The sequence below is a fragment of the Lynx rufus genome, unplaced genomic scaffold (genome assembly GCF_022079265.1).
Source record: "Lynx rufus isolate CCGP_SWC_20201006 ecotype Redwood Valley unplaced genomic scaffold, mLynRuf1.p SCAF_2, whole genome shotgun sequence".
Lineage (NCBI taxonomy): Eukaryota > Metazoa > Chordata > Mammalia > Carnivora > Felidae > Lynx > Lynx rufus.
The window spans coordinates 72,240,903-72,262,789 of NW_025814834.1; the positions used below are offsets into that span (position 1 = coordinate 72,240,903).

Genomic DNA, 21,887 nt, shown 5'->3' on the forward strand with positions numbered 1-21,887 from the left:
CACCTAAGTCCTTCTCAGTCTGCTTCTGTAGCTGACCCTTAAATTAAATGTTCTTGTTCCCTGTGATTCTTTTCTGGCATCTCCACTTCTATCCCAATCTCCAACAATCATATCTATGCCCATGGCTTTAATTATCAACCACAGATAACCTCTAAATCTATGTTCCCATCCTATTCCTGACTTTAATACACATATTTGCAACTGCCCCCTGGACATTTCCACCTGGGTTTCCCATAAGCCTCTCAACATATCGCAAACTGAAATCCTACTCCTTCCCCAAACTGGTTTCTCACTGGATTGAGCCAGCAGATTGGTCATGCCAGAATTGGGACATCATTCTTGATAATTCCTCTTTCTCCCCAGTACACCTGGTCTTGATGATTCTTCCTCTTAAACATTTTGCAACATGTGTTCGCTTCTCTCAATCTTCCACTATCTCCTTTCTAGTCCAGACAAGAGCCATCTCTTTATCCAGACTCCTGCAGCAGCCTCCTCATCCTTACAAAGCACACTCATGTCCAATCCATTCTCCATTCTATAGCAGGGATGTTCTCTCTAAAATATAACACATGAATCTGGTCACAGTGAAACCCCTTAATAGCTTCCTGTTGGCTTTGGCATAAAGGTTTTTAACATGACTTTGGACCTAGCCCCAGCTTTCCTATTTAGCCCCAATGCTTCCAGAACCTCCCATCTCCATACCCAATCCCTCTGCTCCACAATTTTCTCAAGTACTCCACTCTTACCTCTATTCCTTCTGTCTAGAATACTTGTCCATTCCCTTTTAGCTCAGCTAAATATCTCTCACTAACCCCCTATTTCCATTCCCATCTCCAGACAATCACTAATCTGTTTTTTGCCACCACAGATCAGTTTGAATTTTCCAGAATTTTATAAATCCAATGATGGATGTCTTTATAAGAAGTCCATACAAAGACACAGAGAGATACACAGGAAAGAAGGCAATGGGACAATGGACGTAGACTTTACACTGATGCAACTATAAGCCAAGAATGCCAAGGGTTGTCAGCAACCACCAGAGGCTAGGAAAGAGGCCTGGAAGTAATGCTCCTTCATACCCAAGAAACAACCAACCTTGCCAATACTTTGATTTTGGACTTCGAGCCTAAAAAACTGGGAGAGAATAATGCCTGCTGTTTTAAGCCATCTAATTGTGGCAATTTGTTATGGTAGCTCTAGGAAACTAAGTAGTTATGCATTTTTTAAGACTGCCAAACTATTTTCCAAAGTGATTGCACCATTTTACAGTCCTATCAGCAGTGTGTAAGAGTTCCAGTTTCTCATTATCCTTGCTGACACTTAGTATGGTCAGCCTTTTTAACTTTCACCACTCTAATAGGTATAGTAGTACAGCATTGTGGTATATATTTTCATTTCCCTAATGCCTAATGGTCTTGAAAATCATTTCATATATTTATTTACTGTCTGTATATCTTCTTGGGTGCAGTGTCTGTTTAAAGCTTTTGCCTATTTGTTATTTAGGTTGTTTGTTCCCTTGTTATTGAGGGTGACGGCTCTCTATATGTTCTAGATACAAGTTCTTTATAAGATATATGATTTGCCGTGTTCAAAAAATATTTTTTTAATTTTGACTTTCACTGTAACCCAAACATTAAGTGAGTTTTAAATCCCTGAATCTTCTCCCATGTTTTCATTCAACACAATTCAAGTTCTAATATTTTTCTTGAGTTTCAAATGACTCCAAAAGCTATATTCCTTTCAATCTCATTCCTACTTCCCTTCATTCATTCACTCATTCAGTGAAAACTTTTTGAGAACTTACTAAATGCCAGGACATGTGCTGCCCTGCAGATTCACAGAGAAGGAAAATATAGTCAACCCCCCAAGGAACTCACATTCAAGTGAGAGATATAATCAAATAACTAATTCTTTCTTTTTAAAAAAAAATTTTAGGGGCGCCTGGGTGGCGCAGTCGGTTGAGCGTCCGACTTCAGCCAGGTCACGATCTCGCGGTCCGGGAGTTCGAGCCCCGCGTCGGGCTCTGGGCTGATGGCTCGGAGCCTGGAGCCTGTTTCCGATTCTGTGTCTCCCTCTCTCTCTGCCCCTCCCCCGTTCATGCTCTGTCTCTCTCTGTCCCAAAAATAAATAAACGTTGAAAAAAAAAATTAAAAAAAAAAATTTTAAAGTTTGTTTATTTTTGAGAGAGAGGAGACAGAGTGTGGGTGGGGGAGGGCCAGAGAGAGAGGGAGACACAGAATCCGAAGCAGGCTCCAGGCTCCGAGCTGTCAGCACAGAGTCCAACATGGGGCTTGGACCCACGAACCGGGAGATCATGACTTGAGCTAAAGTCAGATGCTTAACTGACTGAGCCACCCAGCGCCCCTCAAGTAATTAATTCTAATTCTAAATGATAAATTGAGCAATGGGAAGATGTACAAAGGCCTGCAGGCACAGAGCTCCAGCCACCCCATTCCCAGCTGGGGTCAGGACACAGGATTTTATATCATTACAACAGGATTGACTCTCCCAAAAACGAACATTCTCAGGATGCCAGACTCTGTGCTAAGCACTGTACATACTTAGCTCATTAAATACAGCAACACTATGAGGCAAACGTGACCATCTGCATTGTACACAGAAGAAAACTGAAGCTAAAGAAGGCTAAGTAACCTTCTGGTAAGTGGCAGAGCACCTTTTAACCATTACATTACCCTGCCTCATAGATCTAAACCACACGCAAGACTTGACTATGGGAAAGAATACTTTTCTCGAGGCTAAAAAGCTCTTTGCCACAGATTTCCACCTCAAAGCCACAATACTTCAGGAAGAGATGAAAAACTAGCTCTTTTCTGAGTCTTCTAATTGTTGAATAGGAAATGTGGTGTTGGTAGGCCAGGAAGCTGTCATCACCATTCTTCATTACACTAATTGCCCTTAGATGAAATATGGATTATTTCCTCTCTGTATCCTGCTCCCATTCATAGCTCTGCTACTTTGGAATATTGTCTGCGTTGGGTCAGGGAAGGCTTTCTCCTTTTTTCATCACACAGAGAGTATAAATGAAGCCCATGGCGGGTCACTCTCTTACCTGGATCCCACAGCCAGTGGGGGGTAGCCCAATGTCCCAGTGACTGACCTCATTTGCCACGGTGCCCCGGGAGCTGCCCTTTGCCCCACCCAGGCCCACCTACTCACTGTTGCTAATGCAAGCATTTCTCACTCAAACCTTTGTATGTTCTCTCATTACTTCTTTCAGTCCTGGCACAGCCTCTTGCTCCACCCTATGTGAATACATCAAACCCTGTACAATCGCTCTAGCTCCTCCTGGTCTCTCTTCCGTTTAATCTCCCTGCACTGCCCTTCACCAAAGATTGACATCGGTGTTGCACTTTGATACCTGATTATGCATGTGGATTGCACTTGACTGCTGCAGGAGATGCCAGCCCACTCAGGCCTGAATCATCTACTTTGGAGATATTCCCATAGCACACAATGTAGTCCTGAGGCCACAGAAGAAATACTTCATGATAAAAGTCTCTATAGTCAGTATGCTGAAAGCATCCCTTTTCTGCATGTTTTCAGGCAGAGATGCTAACTTTTACATATAATGATATGCTATTGATTCAGTACACACATTGGAACCTCTCACATTCTCTCAGCCTCACCTCACCCCAACTGCCTCTGCAGCAGCCAGCCCTGCCCAGGCTTCCTCCAGGTTCCTTGTGGGGCAATCTGACAGCGCCTCACCTCTAGCCATGCCATGCACCTGCTGCTGCCCGCCCCTGGGCCTCTTAGATGCCTCAGCATAGGACTGTGCTTAAAGCTCACCACTGCCAAGGAACTGTGCAGGGGAATTAATAACCCCAGAATCACCACAACCAGAGGGAACGGTGAGCCTACAGATAAATGCTTTCTTCTTTTCCCCAGGACAAACAGATTGGAGACCTTCTGAGGTTCCTGCAGGACTGAACACATGTTGCTACCGCAGTTTCCTATTTCACTCTGGTCTTTAATCCCATTTCCTGCCAGGGATCTCATCCCAGGTTCTGCTTTCTGGGGAACCAGGCTAAAACAGTTTATTAGTCTAGTTGCGCCACAAGAACAAAAGTTGCGTCATAGACTGGGTGGTTTAAACAAGAGATACTTATTTCTCACAGTTCTGGGGGCTAGAAAGTCCAAGATCAAGGTCCAAAATTTCATTTTTTTGGTGAGGATTCTCTTCCTAGCTTGCACATGGTTACATTCTTGCTGTGTCCTCAAGTGGCCTTTCCTACGTCACTACAGGTGGAGAGATGGCTCCCTCTTCTTCTAAGACCACTGATCCTATCTAGGACCCCACCCTTAAGACCTCATTAAACTTAATTAACTCTTAAAAGCCCTATCTCCAAATACAATCGCATTGAGATGTGGGGCTTCAACATATGAACTGGGGGAGGGGGATACAATTCAGTCTATAGCAGACACCGTTACTCAGAAATATTGGTTTGGTCTTTGTCAATAGACAGCTGAGAAAGGACCTCCAAGATCCCACCACCTTCCTTTTTTTTTTTTTTTTTTTTTAAGCTCCCTCCCACCCCCCTCCCCTTCTTATTTTTTAATGAGGAAGGTCAAGGTCCTATTTAGGAACCATCTTACGTTAGCTTGTTCTCACGGATATTAAATGTTTCTAGTGTTCTGCTGGTTATTTGAAAGACTACAGTTAGAAGAACTACATTCTAGGCTTTTCCTACTTACTAATTTAGCTAGATTAAGGGGTGACCTAGAGCAAATAATTTTGCCTTTCCCGACGGTTTTTCTCAGCTATAAAGTGGGATAACCCAGCTATTTTGCTGGGCTAGGGGATCCAAGGAGAAGGAAAGTGGGGGGTGGCATTTTAAAAAGGAAAGGAGCTCAACAATGGAAGAACCTTGGGGTACTTGGAGGGAAGAGCCGGGCGCACCCCAGAGACCTCCAATGGTTAACATTCCAGAGGAGAGGAGGTCCAGCGTGCTCCCAAAGCGCCTGGGTTCACAGCTCGATTTATTCTAAGCTGCTAGCTGCCAAACCCCGTGGTGTTTACCAGAATCCGGGTGGTTTGCAAACCCAGATGTCAGACTTCCTGTCCCAGGGATTCTCAACTGCTCACCCCCAACTCCTATTCGGCCTCCCCCAGGAAAGAGAGAGGCTGCTGGAAGCAGGAGGAGCGTGCACGGGGTAGCCTCACCCCTCCTCTCTCCCCACCCCAAAGGCAGGAATTTCTGGGATGGGCAGATGGTCCACCTCCTCTTCCTCCTCCTTGCCCTAGCCCGAGTGGGTAGGGCGGGGAAAACCTCCTCAACTTCCCTGTCTCCGGCCCAGAGCCCCGAGCTCCCGCATACGGTCGCGGCAGGGGCGACTGAGTGGGTCGCCGGGACGCAGGGACAGCGAGGCCCCCTGAGGGGTGGAGCACTTGGGGGGTGGGGGTTGCGGTCCCGCCCCCAGCGCCGCATCCCCGCGCTCCCGCTGTGGAGCTGGCCGCCGCGACCGTCACCCCGGGAGCCCGGCGAGTCCAGTGGTTAGGGATGCTGTTGCTGCGGTCGCTGCCGCTGCTGCTTCTGCTGGGGGCGCCACGGAGCTTCACCGAGGGCGCGGCGACTGCACTTACCCCCGACCCGGTCCTCGAGTGGCAGGGTGAGTGTCCCCAGGGCCGGTGGGACCAGATCGGCACATCGGGGGGTGGGGTGGTTAAGGCAGGGGAGGGAGGGGTGAAGCTGGGGGCAGGGAGGCGTGAGCTGCTAAGGAGCTAAGGCGGCCGGATTTACACGGTAGCCGCGTCTCGGTAGTCCCGAGAAAGCAGTGTGGATGGGCCAGTCCTGCAGCCGGACGGGCTTTGCACCCCACTCTCGCCGCCCCACACCCCAGCTCCTCTAGCCCCCGCATCCTCCTGGCGTTAGCGGGCGGCAAGGCGAGGGGCCTGGCCTGGGCTCTCAGGCAAAACTTGACTCCGCTCTGGCCCGGGACAGGCCGGGCACAGAGGGGTAGCAGATGTTTCAAAATGTAGTCTCCGAGAGTTGTTTATTTGGAAGGATCACCTCTCAGATAAATGATGGCAGAAAGATGTCTCATTTCATCCCCTCCCAAAGCAAGCTTTCTGGATGTGTGCCACCACTTGCCCAGTGGCCCTAAGCCAAGGCCTCTACCCCTCTGCGTCTGGGGAAAAGAATACTAAAGTCTTTTCTATTAATACCTTGCAGACCAAATGGGGAAGTGGAGCCTCTGTAGCCCCCATGGACCGTGTAAGCTGAGCAAATAACCCTCTTGGCTTCTCAGTTCCTCTCATCAGAGAAATGGGGTCTGTGATATCCAGAGGACCACCAAGGATTAAATGAGATAGTTTGTAAGGCATTTGGTGTGCCAGTGAGCCAGAGTTCCTTCAAAGTCACCACCCCCCCCACCGCCCCGCCAGCACAAGTGCACACTGGATCAATTCACCAAACATTTATTCAGCACCTAATACACATACGACTCATAAAAGATGTGTAAAGAGTCATGAGGAGAGGTTGTCCTGCAGGAGGCCTACTCTGGAGAATAACTGCATGGGTGCTTCTGAGGCAGAGGGAAACTAGCATCCAAAAGTGGAAGCCCCTGTGTGAAAGGAGGCAGGCAGGGCGATAAATAAACCAGGAGAAGCCTCCAGACAGCCTCCATCCTCTCTGCCTTTGGCAATAAGTTTGGAAAGGAGATAAAACAAGGTGTGGTCAATGCCTGTGTTTTGTTTTTTTTCTTTCTCAACATACTTTGCATATGTTTTTGAGATAATCTCACCTGGACTGTATTCTCTCGTACTCCCACAAGGCTTTATCTGGGACAGATTGAGTAATTCTTATTCTAAAATGGCCAAAGATCAGAGACCTCTTAACCCTCTTGGGAAGTTCAAAAGAAATGGTCCTGTGGATGTACATCTGACCCCAGGTATGACCCACCTCCACGAAGAGTTTACCATACAGTGCTTATTACTTTACGTTTAAAATGTGCCTAATGATAGGTATCTAGAACAGGGCAGTAGCCCATAGGACAGAAGCTGGACTCAAGCCACACAGAGAAAATGCAGTGGTGATCCTCTGAGCCAGCGTTAGCACTAATGAGCTAATCCCTACTATATGTAGCAGCGCCAAATCCTGGCCTGAGATAGTTTCTAATCAGCGCCTTCTTTTTAGTGGTCAAGGACACTCTGAAGTTAAAACTATCTGCTACCTCCTGGACACTCCAAGTGACAGTTTGCATATCTGAAGGCCTTTGACATAGTTGGCAGAGAGATTCTTCAGATATGAAAACGCTGCTACTGGTGTTCATGGAATGTGGGTCTTGGAGACTGTGTGGCAATGAATGTACCAAACCTTGCACAGGTTCCCCTCCCTGACTTCAATCCCCCACATCAGTGACATTTCAAGTATAATCGGGATCGGTTTGAAATCAAGTGTTTCCTGTTTATACAAAGATGGAAAAACAAAATTTTTAGCATTGGAAGGGACCTGAGACATTGTCTACTCCAGCTTTCCATTTTTCAGATGTGGAAGCTTTTACACCATGTTTTAAATCATGTTTTGGAGGTGCCTCGGTTTACTGTTGTGTTCCACACGTGCACCAACCACACTGACTACTTCTAGCTATGATTGGTATCCACAAAGCAGCCAGGAGAAATATGCATGCATTTCAGTTTTATATTCACTAATAAGGGGTATGTAATAATGCAAGGCAGATTGTACATGTAGTACTTTTTCATCTGAGTTGTTTAATATGTATTACTGGTTGATCTGATATGTATTATAAGCATCTCAGCCTTGGGAGGCTATTGTATTGACTTTTCAATCATTTATCAAGAACTTTGTGTTCAAAAATCAGTAGATATAGTGTCATATAATAGTTAAGTTCATGGTCTCTATGCCAAACGGTATGGGTCCAAATCCTGTCTGTACCATTGTCACCTTGGGCAAATTACTTAACCTCTCTGTGCCTCAGTTTCCTCATATACAAAAATGGAGGTAATAATAGTACTCACTCAAGTGTTTTCCTTTGCTTTCAATATCACCACAACACCATCATCCTCTGGCCAATCCAGACTACTTTGACAGGTTGATAGTCCTTTAACAATTATATACTGCCCTGCACATGGCACTGTACTTGGCATGTCTGTGTTGGCTGTAACAGGGGCTTCACTGTGGTTCTAGAATCTGAGCTCTTCTAGTAAGTGCTGTGACTTGGTAACTTCATTCACTCAAGTACCCCCAATACTGGGAGGGCAGGTGGGAGAATGAAGAAGGGAGTAGGCACTCTGGGGAAAGGTGGACATAGTCTCTGTAGAGGTTGCTAAAGGAAATGAATGGGGGCAATAAAAGAATTTTAAAGCTATGTCGAGAGCTGAAAATTATGTGAAATGGCCCCAACCAACCTAATAATAGGAGAGTTTCGTTGGCAGCACTTATCTTCCCAAGGACTGGAGGGGGCCCACAGCTGTGTTAGTCCTTGAGGACGGTCAGGGTAGGCTATTCTGAATGACCGGTGACCAGGGGAAGTGGGGGTGCTGTTGAGCCTGAGGTCAAAGTTCATGACCATGGGGCCTATTTGGAAGAAGGATGGGAACTGGGATAGAGGGGTAGGGTCAACTCTTGAAATCCTGTGCCAACAGGAAGAGGGGTAAGGTGCTGAAGGCTTCACCTGCTCATTCACTATTTGTCAAGCACTGTATGCTTTATCTCCCTTCCTGGTTTGGGTTCACCTGGAAGCAATACCTGAAGCATGTATTTATCTCAATGTAAGTAGTTTATTTGGGAGGTGATTGTAGAAGACATGATGAAGGAGTGAGGAAGTGAGACAGGGAAGGGAAGAAAATCATTATAGGCAACTGGGGCTCGATTTCACAGGAGTCCTTCTGAGTGACTGTGGTGAATGCAGTGGACCCAGTGAGGGGAAGGAAACCGAGGTATTTCTCCTCAACCCTCCACTCCTTACTAATGGAAGGTCCTTCCTGGGGGACTAATCTCCTGGTCTTTGGCCTGCATGGAGCAATGTCAGGGTAGGCGGTGTGGGTAGGGAACCAATGGAATCTGCTACTCACCTCCAGACTGGGGAGATAAAAATATGAGTAGGATATGTCCCCAAGAGGCTGAGAGTCCAGAGACAGATACAGAAACACAAACAATTATAAAACAGTGCAGTAGATGTTAAAATAATAAGGAAGGAGCAAAATTCTAAAGGGATACAGCGAAGGGACTGGCTTGAGGAGCTGCAGACTCACAACAGGGCATTTATTTTCCTAAAGGATAAGTAGGTAGTTGCCACATGGGAAAAAGGAGATAGAGCATTCTGGAGAAAAGTACAGAATGTGTGCAAAGGCAGTAAGCTAAAAGTTCTTTCTTGAGCTTTTTTGGATGGAGGAAAAAGGGCCCACTGAAGGTCACTCAGGCAAGTGTGAGGCTCAGGCCTCTGGCAACTGAGAACTGACCACTGAAATGAAGCAACTACTTTCTCGGTTTCTCTCCCAGGAGCTGCTTGTCCTGTTTGGTTCTCTTTCTGTGGACTATTTTCTTCTGCTTCAACCTGCAGGACCTTTCACGTATAGTTCCCACAGCTTTTTTGGAAGAGTTGCCTAATTTTCTAGGAGAGGAATCTGGCCACATTCATCATAGCATGCTGGCCAGTCCCTGTGTTCTGCTCTTGAATTAGAGGCCTTCCCATGGCTAGTAGGATGTGATAGTGGTGTGAGATGCACACAGGGATCTGCCCTTCAAGGGCTGTGGATGGAGCAGATCCCCAGAATAGGTGTGTAGCAGGACAAGAAGCTGTGACATATCTGTATTTGGATGCATGCAAGAGGGCACCTGGGTGGCTCAGTCGGTTAAGCGGCCGACTTCGGCTCAGGTCATGATCTCACGGTCCGTGAGTTCGAGCCCCGCGTCAGGCTCTGTGCTGACAGCTCAGAGCCTAGAGCCTGTTTCAGATTCTGTGTCTCCCTCTCTCTCTGCCCCTCCCCTGTTCATGCTCTGTCTCTCTGTCTCAAAAATAAATAAACGTTAAAAAAAAAAATTTAAATGGATGCATGCAAGAGATGAGGAAATGAAGAGTTTGGTTAGAGGCACTCTGCTGAAAGAAAATAAATTCTGGTTGGGTGAGTTGGTTGAGTAAATTCTCTGCTGAGAAGAGTCTCATGAGTCTGGACAAAGGGAATCAGGTCACACTTTTATGTTTAGGAATGCCATGGTCAGTTTGGGACTTGAAGAGGGTAATTCTGGAGGGTAGCAGAGACACCATCTGAGAGGTTAAAGTGATTGCCCATGAAGGAAGACATTGATGACCTGAGCTAAGCCAGTGGCAGCAAGAATGCTGAGGATGAAAAAGTTTGGGTTCAAGAAATACAGGCTAAAAAGGAAGAAAAATAAAATTCATAAGCTTAGCAAAAGACACGAGAGAAATGGAAGAATAGGAGGGGCAGTGGTTATACAATGGGAATAACAAGTTTTGGAGATGGATCCATTCTTGGTATGACCAGGTCCATGGTGTGGTTGTAGGAGCAGTCGCTAAAGTGGAGAACAGGTGAGAGAAGGTTCTTGGAGCAGAGGAAGTTGAGGAACCCAGCATCCATGGCAGTACAGACATATGTGTCTGAAACAAAAGTTTAATTAAAAAAAAATACCATTACCTAATACAACGTGCTGCTACTCATCTACTCAGTTCCATTCCATTTCATTTTGTAATGTGGGTTATGACACACTACGTTGATATCATGACCCATTAATGAGCCATGATCTGTGGAGAAAACACTGGGTCAGAGTGTTGGAGCATCTGTATGTAAATTAAATGCATTGAGGTGGAGAGGACAACGGGGAGCCCACTGGCATCAAAGTCATAGCAAATGCAAGGAAGAGATTCAGGGGGTGCACCCTGGTGTTGAGGAAGGGAAGATGGAGTGCCATGTGAGAGAGGCTTCTGAAAGAGGATGATGAGAAGAGCCACCACCTAGAGACAGCAGTGGGGAGACACTGTGACCCTGAGATTTCCCCCATAGCTTTAATTTCTGATACAAAGGTAACAATGGCCCCCTTGACAACTCCTAATAGTATCTTACATTTGGAGAGTGACTACTGTGTGCTATTTTACATACATTAACACACTGAACCTTCACCATAGTGAGGTAGGTACTAATACCCTTACTATTACCCTTACTATTACCCAACTATTCTAGGCAAATGTTCTAGGCAATTCCTACACCCCTGGGCAATGAGCCATTCTCCTAATCTGGAGATTTGGAATTTACATAAAAGCCTGATCAGATACTGGTTTAGCTGTCCTTCCCAGCCATCAGTCACTCCAACCCTCTGACTCTGTTTACCCATCTTCACTGTCTTCTCTCAGAATCTTTTCCACTTCATACTTTTCTCATTCTAGCTTCTCTGACTGACTGTTTTCCTTACTAGTCTTTGAGAGTCAGCATAGACTTCCAGTTTTCCTGGTGCTTTACTTTTTCTCAGTAAGCTTCTAACAACCTCTTCCCATTCTTGGTTTCACAGTAACTGATATCACACAATGCAAGTTCCAAGCCAATGACCAGAACAGTTGAGTTGTGGAGAGCTCAGATATCTCCTCATTTCCCCTTCTTTTATCTAACAATTTGCTTATTTATATCCAGTTTTCTGAAGAAATGATTCCTTTGTTTTGCCTCTTCTAAACTCATCCCTATGCAATGAATCTTCATATGATCTATCAAAGTAATATAGTTGAGACATTTATAGATGCTTGCCTCCATTTTCTTTTAGAAATTATCCTTGAGGCACCTGGGTGGCTCAGTCAGTTTAAGTGTCCGACTTGACTCTTGATTTTTGCTCAGGTCATGATCTCACAGTTTGTGAGTTTGAACCCTGAGTCAGGCTATATGCTGACAGAGTGCAGCCTGCTTGGGAGTCGGTCTCTCCCTCTCTTTCTGCCCCTCCCTTGTGTATGCTCTCTCTCTCTCTCTCTCTTTCAGAAATAAATAAATAAACATTAAAAAAAGAAGAAGAAGAAATTATCTTTGAAAGCCTTTTAGGAGATGTTCCAATACAAAGCTAGGAACATAAATTATATTTCTTTAATTATTCAGAGTTAAAGGACATACAGTTCATAAAAGAAACAAAAGAATGAATGCCTTATAAATACTGTATTAAGTAATTTAGGGAAAATATTTTATAAAGCTATTCAAGAAAAATGGAGAAATATTATTAAAATTTCTGTAAATTCAGTCTGTGATACAGAGCTAAACAAAACAAACAAGAAGTTTCTGCTTTCATGTGTGGCTACGTGATTTTTAAATTTATGATACTTTTCAGGCTACCACAGTTCCAAAGAAATATGTTAGCATGCAAAGCGAAATAAGTGAGTCAGAGAAAGACAAATACTGTATGATTTCATTCATATGTAGAATTTAAGGAACAAAACAAATAAGCACAGGGGGAAAGAGAGAGAGAGGCAAGAAACAGATTCTTAATTATAGAGTACAAACTGATGGTTACTAGAGAGGAGGCGGGTGGGGGTATGGGTGAAGTAGGTGATGAGGATTCAGCAGGGCCCATGTTGTGATGAGCACTGGGTGTTGAAAAAAGTATCGAATCACTAAGTTGTACACCAGAAACTAATATTACACAGTATGTTAACTAACTGGAATTTAAATGAAAACTTAATTAGGAAAAAAAAAAGTAAATGATTCACCTAAAAACATATTCAGCCTCCCAGGTAATAAACTAAACACACACACACACACACACACACACACACACAAAACAAGAAATATGCTAGTAAAAATGTTTTACTATTTCTGGCTTTTGGCATTCTGTTCTTGAGAACTTCCTTTTAATTATGAAAACATAAAGAGGAAATTCAAAGTGGTTATCTAACTGACAACATTGTCTTATTTGGCACTATCCATGCTCAACGTCAAGATTTGCTTTGCTTTTCTTAGCATTTAGAAAGTGATCATAGTGACTGCGGTAATCCTTATCAGAATCCTATGAAGCCAGTGCTATTATTACACCCATTGTACAGATGGCACTTTAGCTTCAAGCAGTTCTACCCTAAAAGAAATGCTCTGTAGTTTGCCAAAGTCTTTCCCCCATGGTGTCAGCGTTGTTCAAGTAAGAACAGGGTGGGCTTCATAGCCCAGTGAAGACACAGAGCCCCATGTTCAGCAGGGCAACATACTTGGAGTTCAATGTTCTGTGGCTTTGGGTCTTGGAATTCTTAATAATTTTAACCTTTGAATTTGTGCTTTGGGCCTGAAGTCTCATGGGACAGTAGACCATGAGCCAGAAGCTAGAAGCCTCAGCTTAGGCTCAGTTCCACCTGTGTCACCTCCCTAGATCCCCTGGATGGGTTCTAAGCTGCCTGCACACTCCTACCCTCCACCCACTGTGCCAACCAGATTGTGTTTGGGTGACAGGAGGCCCAGGGATTGGTAGTGAACAGCCAGTATCATCTCAGGGAAGGGCAAGGCAGCAGCTGTCCCCACTGGGCTGACAGCACCCGGCGAGGACTGAGTGGGGAGCCTGTCATCTATTCCCAGTCCAAGGACTGAGTGTGATTCCAGCACTTTCTGGCACAGATGTTGCAATCCCTCCTGAACTCATGGGAAGTGGAGATTGACTTGACTTCCTTGCCCCAGGCAAGGCCCCACATTGTTATTTTATTCTTGGCCCTGCAAAGTAGGTAGTCAGCCTGAATCAGAAGCATGGGGACTACTATGGTTTTAATTGTATATTTTGAAAATTTGTATGTTGAAGTCCTAACCCCCATTACCTCAGAATGAGACATTATTTGCAGACAGGGCCTTTACGGAGGTAATTAAGTTAAAATGAGGTGATTAGAGTAGACCCTAATTTAATATGACTGGTAACCTCATAAGAAGGGGAAATTGGGACACAGAAATATGCCCAGAGAGTAGATGATATGAAGAGGCACAGGGAGAAGACACCCATCTATAAGACGGAGGGAGCTTGGACCAGATCCTTCTTTCACAGACTCAGAGGGAGCCATTCCTGCTGACACTTTGATTTTTTACTTCTAGCCTCCAAATCTATGAGCCAATAAATTTCTATTAAGTCACTCAGTTTGTGGTACTTTGTTATCACAGCCCTAGCAAACGAGTACAGGGACTAACAGTATATCTACCATTAAAAGTTCCTTTTGTTTTTGTGTTAATTTCCGTCTCCCAGTTAAGTAAATGTATTTTTTTTTCCCTAAATGAGTGTATTCTTAAAGCACCTAAGATGGAAATGCTTCTGATTCAGTAATGCCACATCATTTCCAGGGTTGTTTTGATTGTTGGTGGAGTTGTTTTCTGTTTCTGTTTGTTCTGATGACCTAGTCTTTGAATCATATCCCCAGGGCTTCAACATGCAGGCCTTTTTTTTTTTTTTTTTTTTTAACATGTATTTATTATTGAGAGACCAAGAGAAACAGAGCATGAGCATGGGGAGGGTCAGAGAGAGGGGGAGACACAGAATCTGAAGCAGGTTCCAGGCTCTGAGCTGTCAGCACAGAGCCCGACGTGGGGCTCAAACTCACAAACCGGGAGATCATGACCTGAGCCAAAGTTGGATGCTTAACCGACTGAGCCACCCAGGTGCCCAAAATGCAGGATTTTTTGAGGAAAGTTTAACTATGTTCTTACTGTGTCTTGCCTTAACTTGCTCTTTGTAGTGAGGCTCCCCAGTTACTGAGGTGGTATATTTTCAACACCGTATATAAGATGATAACAGAGCTGCTGTGAATAAGGATTTTTATACCAGCAACGTCTGTTAGGTACTTTTGAGTTAAAGACAAAATGATGGAGGAATAGACTAAAAGCTAAAAAGAAAAAAAATGTTTTCAATTCAGTTGAAAAACTCATTGGTAACATACAGAGAGATACAGCGAAAAACTTCAGAAGAGATGAGATTTTTCTGTAAGGGTCAGCTACAGTTAGAGGAAGGGGCAGGAGGGAACCAGGGGAAGCAGGGAGTGGCAAAGACAATCTAAAAGGGTTAATCCACTTCACACGGGTTGGTAACAGGCAATTTGAATCTCCACAAAACTGGAGGCAAGCCAGAGGAGCTGATTAGCAGAGTTTCATGTTTCCCGCATGTGAGAAAGAGTATTATGTGCCCCATGGAACGGGAAGTGGTGATTTGGGAAGATTAGAGAGAAAGGGGGAGAGGACAAGTAAAAAGATTTAGGAAGTGGGATCCCATGGGCCTGTGGAGGTGGTGATTATCCAGGTTCAGAAGCTGCAGGAGAAATAAAGAACGCTGAAAATCAAGGACAGTGCTAGGGCAGAGAAAGAGACAGAAGTTCCGAGACAGGATAAGGCGATATTTTAAAATACATTTTACCTTTTGGTTGATTAATAGAAGGCAATTGAGAGGTAGCTACAGGCTTTGTTAGGTGCTGTCAGATTAAGAGACAAACACCAAATCTCAGATGATTTGGGATAAAATGCAATGTGCATGCAGAGAGAGCCAGGAAGGGCAGACACACCTTTAACTTTGTTCTCTGGGACTCTTTTTTCAAGTACAATGCACATGCTGCAAGCATCAGAAATTCCTTGCTTATTGGTTTGCAAAGTCATATTAAGAATCCAGATTTTCTGCACCATTCAGCCATGAACAGGACTGGATTCAGCTGCTTACCACATCCTTTCGTGCTACAGAGTAATCTAAGTAAGGAACATAATCAGATCTGAATCCATTGTTCACTGGACAGGACAAACCCATATTTGTGTAGCTGGGAAAGGTCAATACATCTCAAGAGAGAAGATGCTTACCTTCAGATTGGTTACAGGGGAGAAATGCCCTCCCCACTACCTTCTGGACCCCTTTCATGTCCAAACTGAAATAGAATAGGCCCCCTCTTATTCACGGGGGATACACTCCGAGACCCCCAATGGATGCCTGAAACTGCAGATTGTACCAAACCCTATATATATTATGGTTTTCCCTATACATATTTATGATAAAATTTAATTTATAAATTAGGCACAGTAAGAGATTAACCACAATAATAATAAAACAATTATAATAAACTATAATAAAAGTTATGTGAATGTGGTTTCTCTCTCAAAATACCTCATTGTACTGTACTTACCCTTCTTCTTGTGATGATGTGAGATGATAAAATAACCCGTGTGATGAGATGAAATGAGGTGAATGTCGTGGGTATTACAACACAGTGTTAGGCTACCTGTGACCTTCTGTTGATACCTCAGAAGGAGGATCGTCTGTTGCCTGGGCACGGTTGAGCTTGGGTAAATTGAAACTGCGGAAAGCAAAATGGAAGATAAGGGAGGAGGGGGGCTGCTGTACTGTCAGAACAGAAAGGGACTAAACAGATTCAAGAGATGATACCGGGCAGGGAGTGCATGAGCCCGGCACCAGCTGTGTGGGTGGATACAGCAGAAGAGCTTTAAACCCAGGGAAATGGGGTGGGAGACTGAAACTGGATTGCATTTGGCAAGCTGTGGCTTCCCAATAGCTAGTTGTCAGCATTGCACTTGATGTGAACCATGTATGTGAACTTTTCCTTCCAGTTCCCTTGACATGGAGGAGCATTGAAACCAACTTTCTATGTGTAGTTGGATTAGGTGACCGCTATCATGGTGGGCTTTATCGAATACCAGAAAGCCCTTTGCTTGCCTAAAATCCACCAGAAAAAGAGCTTCATTTTAGGAATTGTTGTTTTATTGTTTGTTTCAAGTGTTTTTGTGTGAAAAGTACAGAAACCTCATGAAGTCTTAACACTTCAAACCTTACCTTATTCACGTACTACTTCAAACCTTCAGCCATTTCTAAGAGCTGCCTAAAGCCAAAGGGGCACCACAAGGCAGGTGGAGGTCACGGGAAGGGGTGCTGAAAATGAAGTGGGGGGGCCTCAAGAGAAATGTCCTACAGGTACCCTCAATCAGCACCGTTCAAACAGACAGATCAGATTATAATAGTAGCCCCAGGCTGTAGACTCCAACCTCATAGTGTCATAGAAATTGGCAGGCCTCTGCCAGCCACCTGAACACCTGAGCTAGAAAACAAGTCATTGCAACTACCTTTTCCAGAATCCTCCCATTCCATCGATTGCCAAATCTTGTCATTTCTTCCCTCCTTGAATTAGTTTTATAGTGACTGGAGTCTCACTACTCCCTCCTTTCCTTTCTCACCACAACCAGCTGAATTGACACCTCGGTCCCCTTGCTGGATCATAGCAAAAGTCCCCACATTGTGCACTGGTTCCATTCATGGACTGTCTCATCCCACCTACAGGAGAATTCCTCCAGGCCAGGAATTTGGACATTTGCCTCACACCTATATTCTTAGCACCTGAAACAAGGCTGGGTACACAGTAAATGCTCAATAAGTGTTTTTGCTGAATAATTCACCATGCTAATTCATCTACACCACAGCCTCAGTCATGCTTTCTATTATTCCCAATGCTCCCTCTCATCTGAAGAATAAAAGACAAATTTTTGAATAAAATTCAAGTTCTTCATAAAATGACCCCAAACCACCTCTTTCCAACTTTATATTCTATAACCACCAAAGTCTTTTACATAGGTAGGCTCTCATCACCCTAGAGCTGATTATTTTTGTCACTTCTGAACTTTGGTGACATTCGCTCTGCCCCTTTGTCCCACTTAACCAGCTGTGCATCTATAGACCTCCTCCACTATTTGGAACTTTCTGTCTCTGCAGTGAGAACAGGTTACCATGTCTGGCCAGTTCACCAAGGTACCTCCGTGTGTGACAAATGTTCCGTCCCTAATAAATGACTGCTGAATGAAAATGCGTGTGTGTGTGTGTGTGTGTGTGTGTGTGTGAGAGAGAGAGAGAGAGAGAGATAGAGACAGAGACAGAGAGAGAGAGAGAGAGAGAGAAATTGAGAGAGATAGAGAGAGGGAGAGGGGGAGAGAGAGAGAGAGAGAGAGATTGAAAGAGATTTCTCTGATAGGCCAAACCTATCCCTTCTAGCTCTGGCTTCCATGTCATTGTGCTCCTCTATACCTCTGATGTCAAAATATATCTTGACATTGTTATAGTTCTTTCCATATATTTCATGATGTACTCCCAGGGATTACAGCAACTCCTTGAGGGCAAACACTATGACATTTATACCCTTTTTTCTGCAGGCTTCCTAACACATACCATACTAGGGACTGAAAAAAATGTTTGTTTGAAACTTTAAGTCTTCTACCTCAAACTGTTTGGCAACAATCTGCAGCAGTTTATTTTCTACTTTATAGGTTATAAATTAATGTATGTAAATAAAGCTAGACCTAGACCTATATGGTCCTCACTATGCATATGGATATTAAACTTCTAAGACAAAATACATTTGGAAAAAAATGTAAAAGAATGATTTGATTAAATAACCCTTACAGTCCCAGCCAGCCTTAAAGTTCATGATTCTGGGTTTATGGATAAAGTCAGTCTCCTCCAGGGGGAGCTGAGTGGCTCAGTCGGTTGAGTGTCCGAATTCAGCTCAGGTCATGATCTCACATTCGTGGGTTTGAGCCCCATATGGGGCTCTGTGCTGACAGCTCAGAACCTGGAGCCTGCTTCAGATTCTGTGTGTGTGTGTCTCTCTCTGCCCCTCCCTTGCTCATGTTATGTCTCTCTCAAAAATTAAATTAAAATAAAATAAAATAAAATAAAATAAAATAAAATAAAATAAAATAAAATAAGAACATTTAGTCTCCTCCAAATGGCCTCATTCCTTCCGGTGTTGTTCTCAGTCTCCTCCCTGGAAAAGGGGCAAGTGTGTGCAAACACACACACTCTCCCCACTCCGAATGATCTGATCACACTGAGGAGTCATGCCCACCTTACACATGACAATAGTTGAGGATCCAGTCAAGTATTCTGAATTCTGGGCTATTTTCTTGTTCTTATTTTTCACCACTTGCTTTAAAGGGCTATTTTTTTTTTTTTTTTTTTTGATTTGAGAGAGAGAGAGAGCACGAATGGGAGAGAGGGGCAGAGGGAGAGACAGAGGGAATCTTTAGCAGGCTCCACACTCAGCGGGGAGCCCAACACAGAGCTCTATCCCACGACCCTGGGATCATGACCTGAACTGAAATCAAGAGTCAGATGCTCAATTGACTGAGCCATCTAGGTGCCCCAGGGCTATCTTGAATGTGGTTACAATGTTTTCTTTGGCACTGATGGAACCTCCTTCTTTTCATTAACTAGGAGTATTCTCATGATTTCAGAAGAAATAGGTATACTTTTAAGGGACAGATACTTAGGCAAATAATTTCTCCCTCTATCTCTAGTGCCCTACACAGTGCCTACCACATGGCTAGCACCCAATGAATGCTTGTGGAATGAAGTAATTTTCTATATGCAGTCAAAAAAGGATTACCTTAAACTTAAATTCCACACTTGATCAAGGAAGCATTCTCCTCCCATTCCTTCGAAAAGTACATGTTATCCTGTGGGGCAAAGGGTGGGTCTAAAATGATCTCCTCCTCAGAGGAACCCAGAAGTAGAAAGTAGAACTGTCTTCCATGGATTTTATTCCATGGAATAAAAAAGAATGAATATTAGCTTGTAAGTTACTTCTAGTAAATCAATCCTTTTTCCCCTCTTAAACTTATAATTATGAAGGGAAGTATAATAACATTTTACTGCAAAGAGATTTAGTAATTCTGGCAGTACTTCATTAATCACTTAATCAGTGTTCAAGCAGAACTGATGTCCTTGACATATATAATCAATCTTGATTCCTCCCACATTTGATTTTCATACTTTTTAAAACCTGACTATAGACACTAAGGATTGGTGGCTTTTTTTCACATTATGTGTTTGTTACAGACAGCCTATATATGCATATAATAATGATCAGAATATTGATACCCGTATTGGGTCTCCTCAGAGTTTATTTGAAGGCAATTGTTTTCTCTTCAGTGAATTTATGGAGATTAATGGTGCCAGGACCAGATTCTATTATAGTTTAATGGGAAAATGGGATTGGGTCATTTTTTAGCTTAGTGTGGCATAGTATTCTTTTGGAGATGGCATATTTATTGTTATTGGTAAGCCAGAGCTACTTGTTTATGATACATTCTGAGGAACTTTTCCAAAGCTACATTCTAAAGGCAGCTGGGCATGAAAACATAATAACACTCCAAAAGTGAACAGCATGGGATGAGGTGTGTCTAATATCTTCTGCTTCAGGAAGGTATTTTTATGATCACTAGTGTAACTACAGAAGTTCTGATTACACCACTCCTTTTCTCTTAACATGTAATAATTTGAACATTTAAAAATATTTATTCATCCAAAATGTTAGTAATATATAATGTCCATGTTGACTTAAAGACCATCCATTTACCTATCCATACACTGCTTGTCAACATTATGTGTTTTTCTCTTTCTTATAAGAGAACTGCAGTATAGACTTTACAGGTAGATACTAGTTTGGAAGATGAACAGATGGAGACTCTTAATTCATGATTGCATGTATATTTGAACAAACAAGAAAAATATTTTGTTATCTTGATTTTGAAGAGTATTTTTCCTCCATAAAAGGTGATCTCAGGATCATTTAACACTAAAAAGTCTACACACACTGTGTGCTACAGAAGCTAGAGTAAAATGCATTTTTCTGCTAATGATAGAAGTCTTTGGGAGATGCTCATATTAGCACTCTTCAGTGTTCAACCAGATCTGCAGTTGCATTTGCAGACCAAGAATCAGGAAGCCAGAGGGATAATAGTAACAATAATAATACTAACAACTTGCTGAAGTCTTCCCATGCCAAAATGGTGTGTGATGTGCTTTGCATGGGTTACTTAATGGAATGCCCTTAACATCCCTATGAGATCAGTATCACACATGCTCCCAGTTCAAAAAGGAAAGGTGAGGCTTACTGAGATTAAAAAACTTGCCCAAAGTTCCAGACTGATCTGCCTGATTTGAGAGCCCTCAACCACTCGCCAGGTAGGCTGTCTACCCATCTTAGGTGTATAAACTGAGGCCCAGAGAGCTGAGGTCTAGCCAGTAAGTAGGTGGATATATTTGAACAAGTAAATGAGATAGAAGCTAAACTACAGAACAGTTATAGTAAAATGATTTTCCTTTAGTAAAAAATTAATGAAACTCCGAGCTAGCTAGAAAGTAATTAGGAGATTACAACAGAAATTAAGGTTAACGTTCTACCCAGGCATGAAAAGGTGAAAAGAAGAGTTGGAGAGAAGGTTAATTATCAGAGTCTACATCACATTGGCAAGGGGCAGATTTGATCTTGAATGACTATTACTAATAACCATACAGACATGGTCTTCATTAGGAAAACAAATTTCCTGATCTAAATGAAATCTCCCTAAAACCATTCATTCTCTTCCCCCACCCAAACACACACTCCCTTCTCTTTTGCTCTGATATATGATGATCAAAGCAATTTTCTGACAACTGATTCAACTCCTCAAATATATGCTTATAAGTAAGGTTATCAATTATTAAATGAGGTATAGCTTTCATTAATACATTGACAATCTTTTTTTTAACAATGTCTTAAGTGATTTTGGTTGCTATAAATCAATTCTCAGCCTAAGTAACTTAGGAAAAAAACAAAAGAACTTTCCCCTTGTCCCCATGCACAAGGAAGCCTGTTCCATGCTGTTCCAAATCCCTAGAAGGCCTCTGCCTGTCACTTCTATACCCCTGCCATAGGACACGACTTGCCCTGAATCAGTCATTTTAAAGGGAAATTGATAATGTCCCTTCAGATTTTTAAAGAATGGACAGGAGGTAAACTACAAGAAGAGAGAATAAAAGAACTCTTGGGCCTGACCAGACATTCTGAGCTGGGTAACTCAGGAAGCCTAGGCCTGCCTGCCTACACAGGCAGACCTGTACAGCTGCTAGCACATCTAATCAACGTCAAGCATTTACTCA

At 43.3% G+C, this 21,887-nt stretch overlaps 1 protein-coding gene across 1 annotated transcript in view; it reads left to right on the forward strand.

Annotated features, from left to right (window-relative positions):
- Window positions 1–5,454: 5,454 nt before the first annotated feature.
- Window positions 5,455–21,887, forward strand: part of PLA2R1 (phospholipase A2 receptor 1) — a 118,242-nt gene continuing 101,809 nt past the window's right edge. Inside the window, exon 1 of the mRNA XM_047084413.1 lies at window positions 5,455–5,631. Within this exon, the coding sequence (XP_046940369.1) occupies window positions 5,523–5,631 (109 nt within the window). The 5' untranslated portion in view covers window positions 5,455–5,522. The remainder of the gene's footprint in view (window positions 5,632–21,887) is intronic.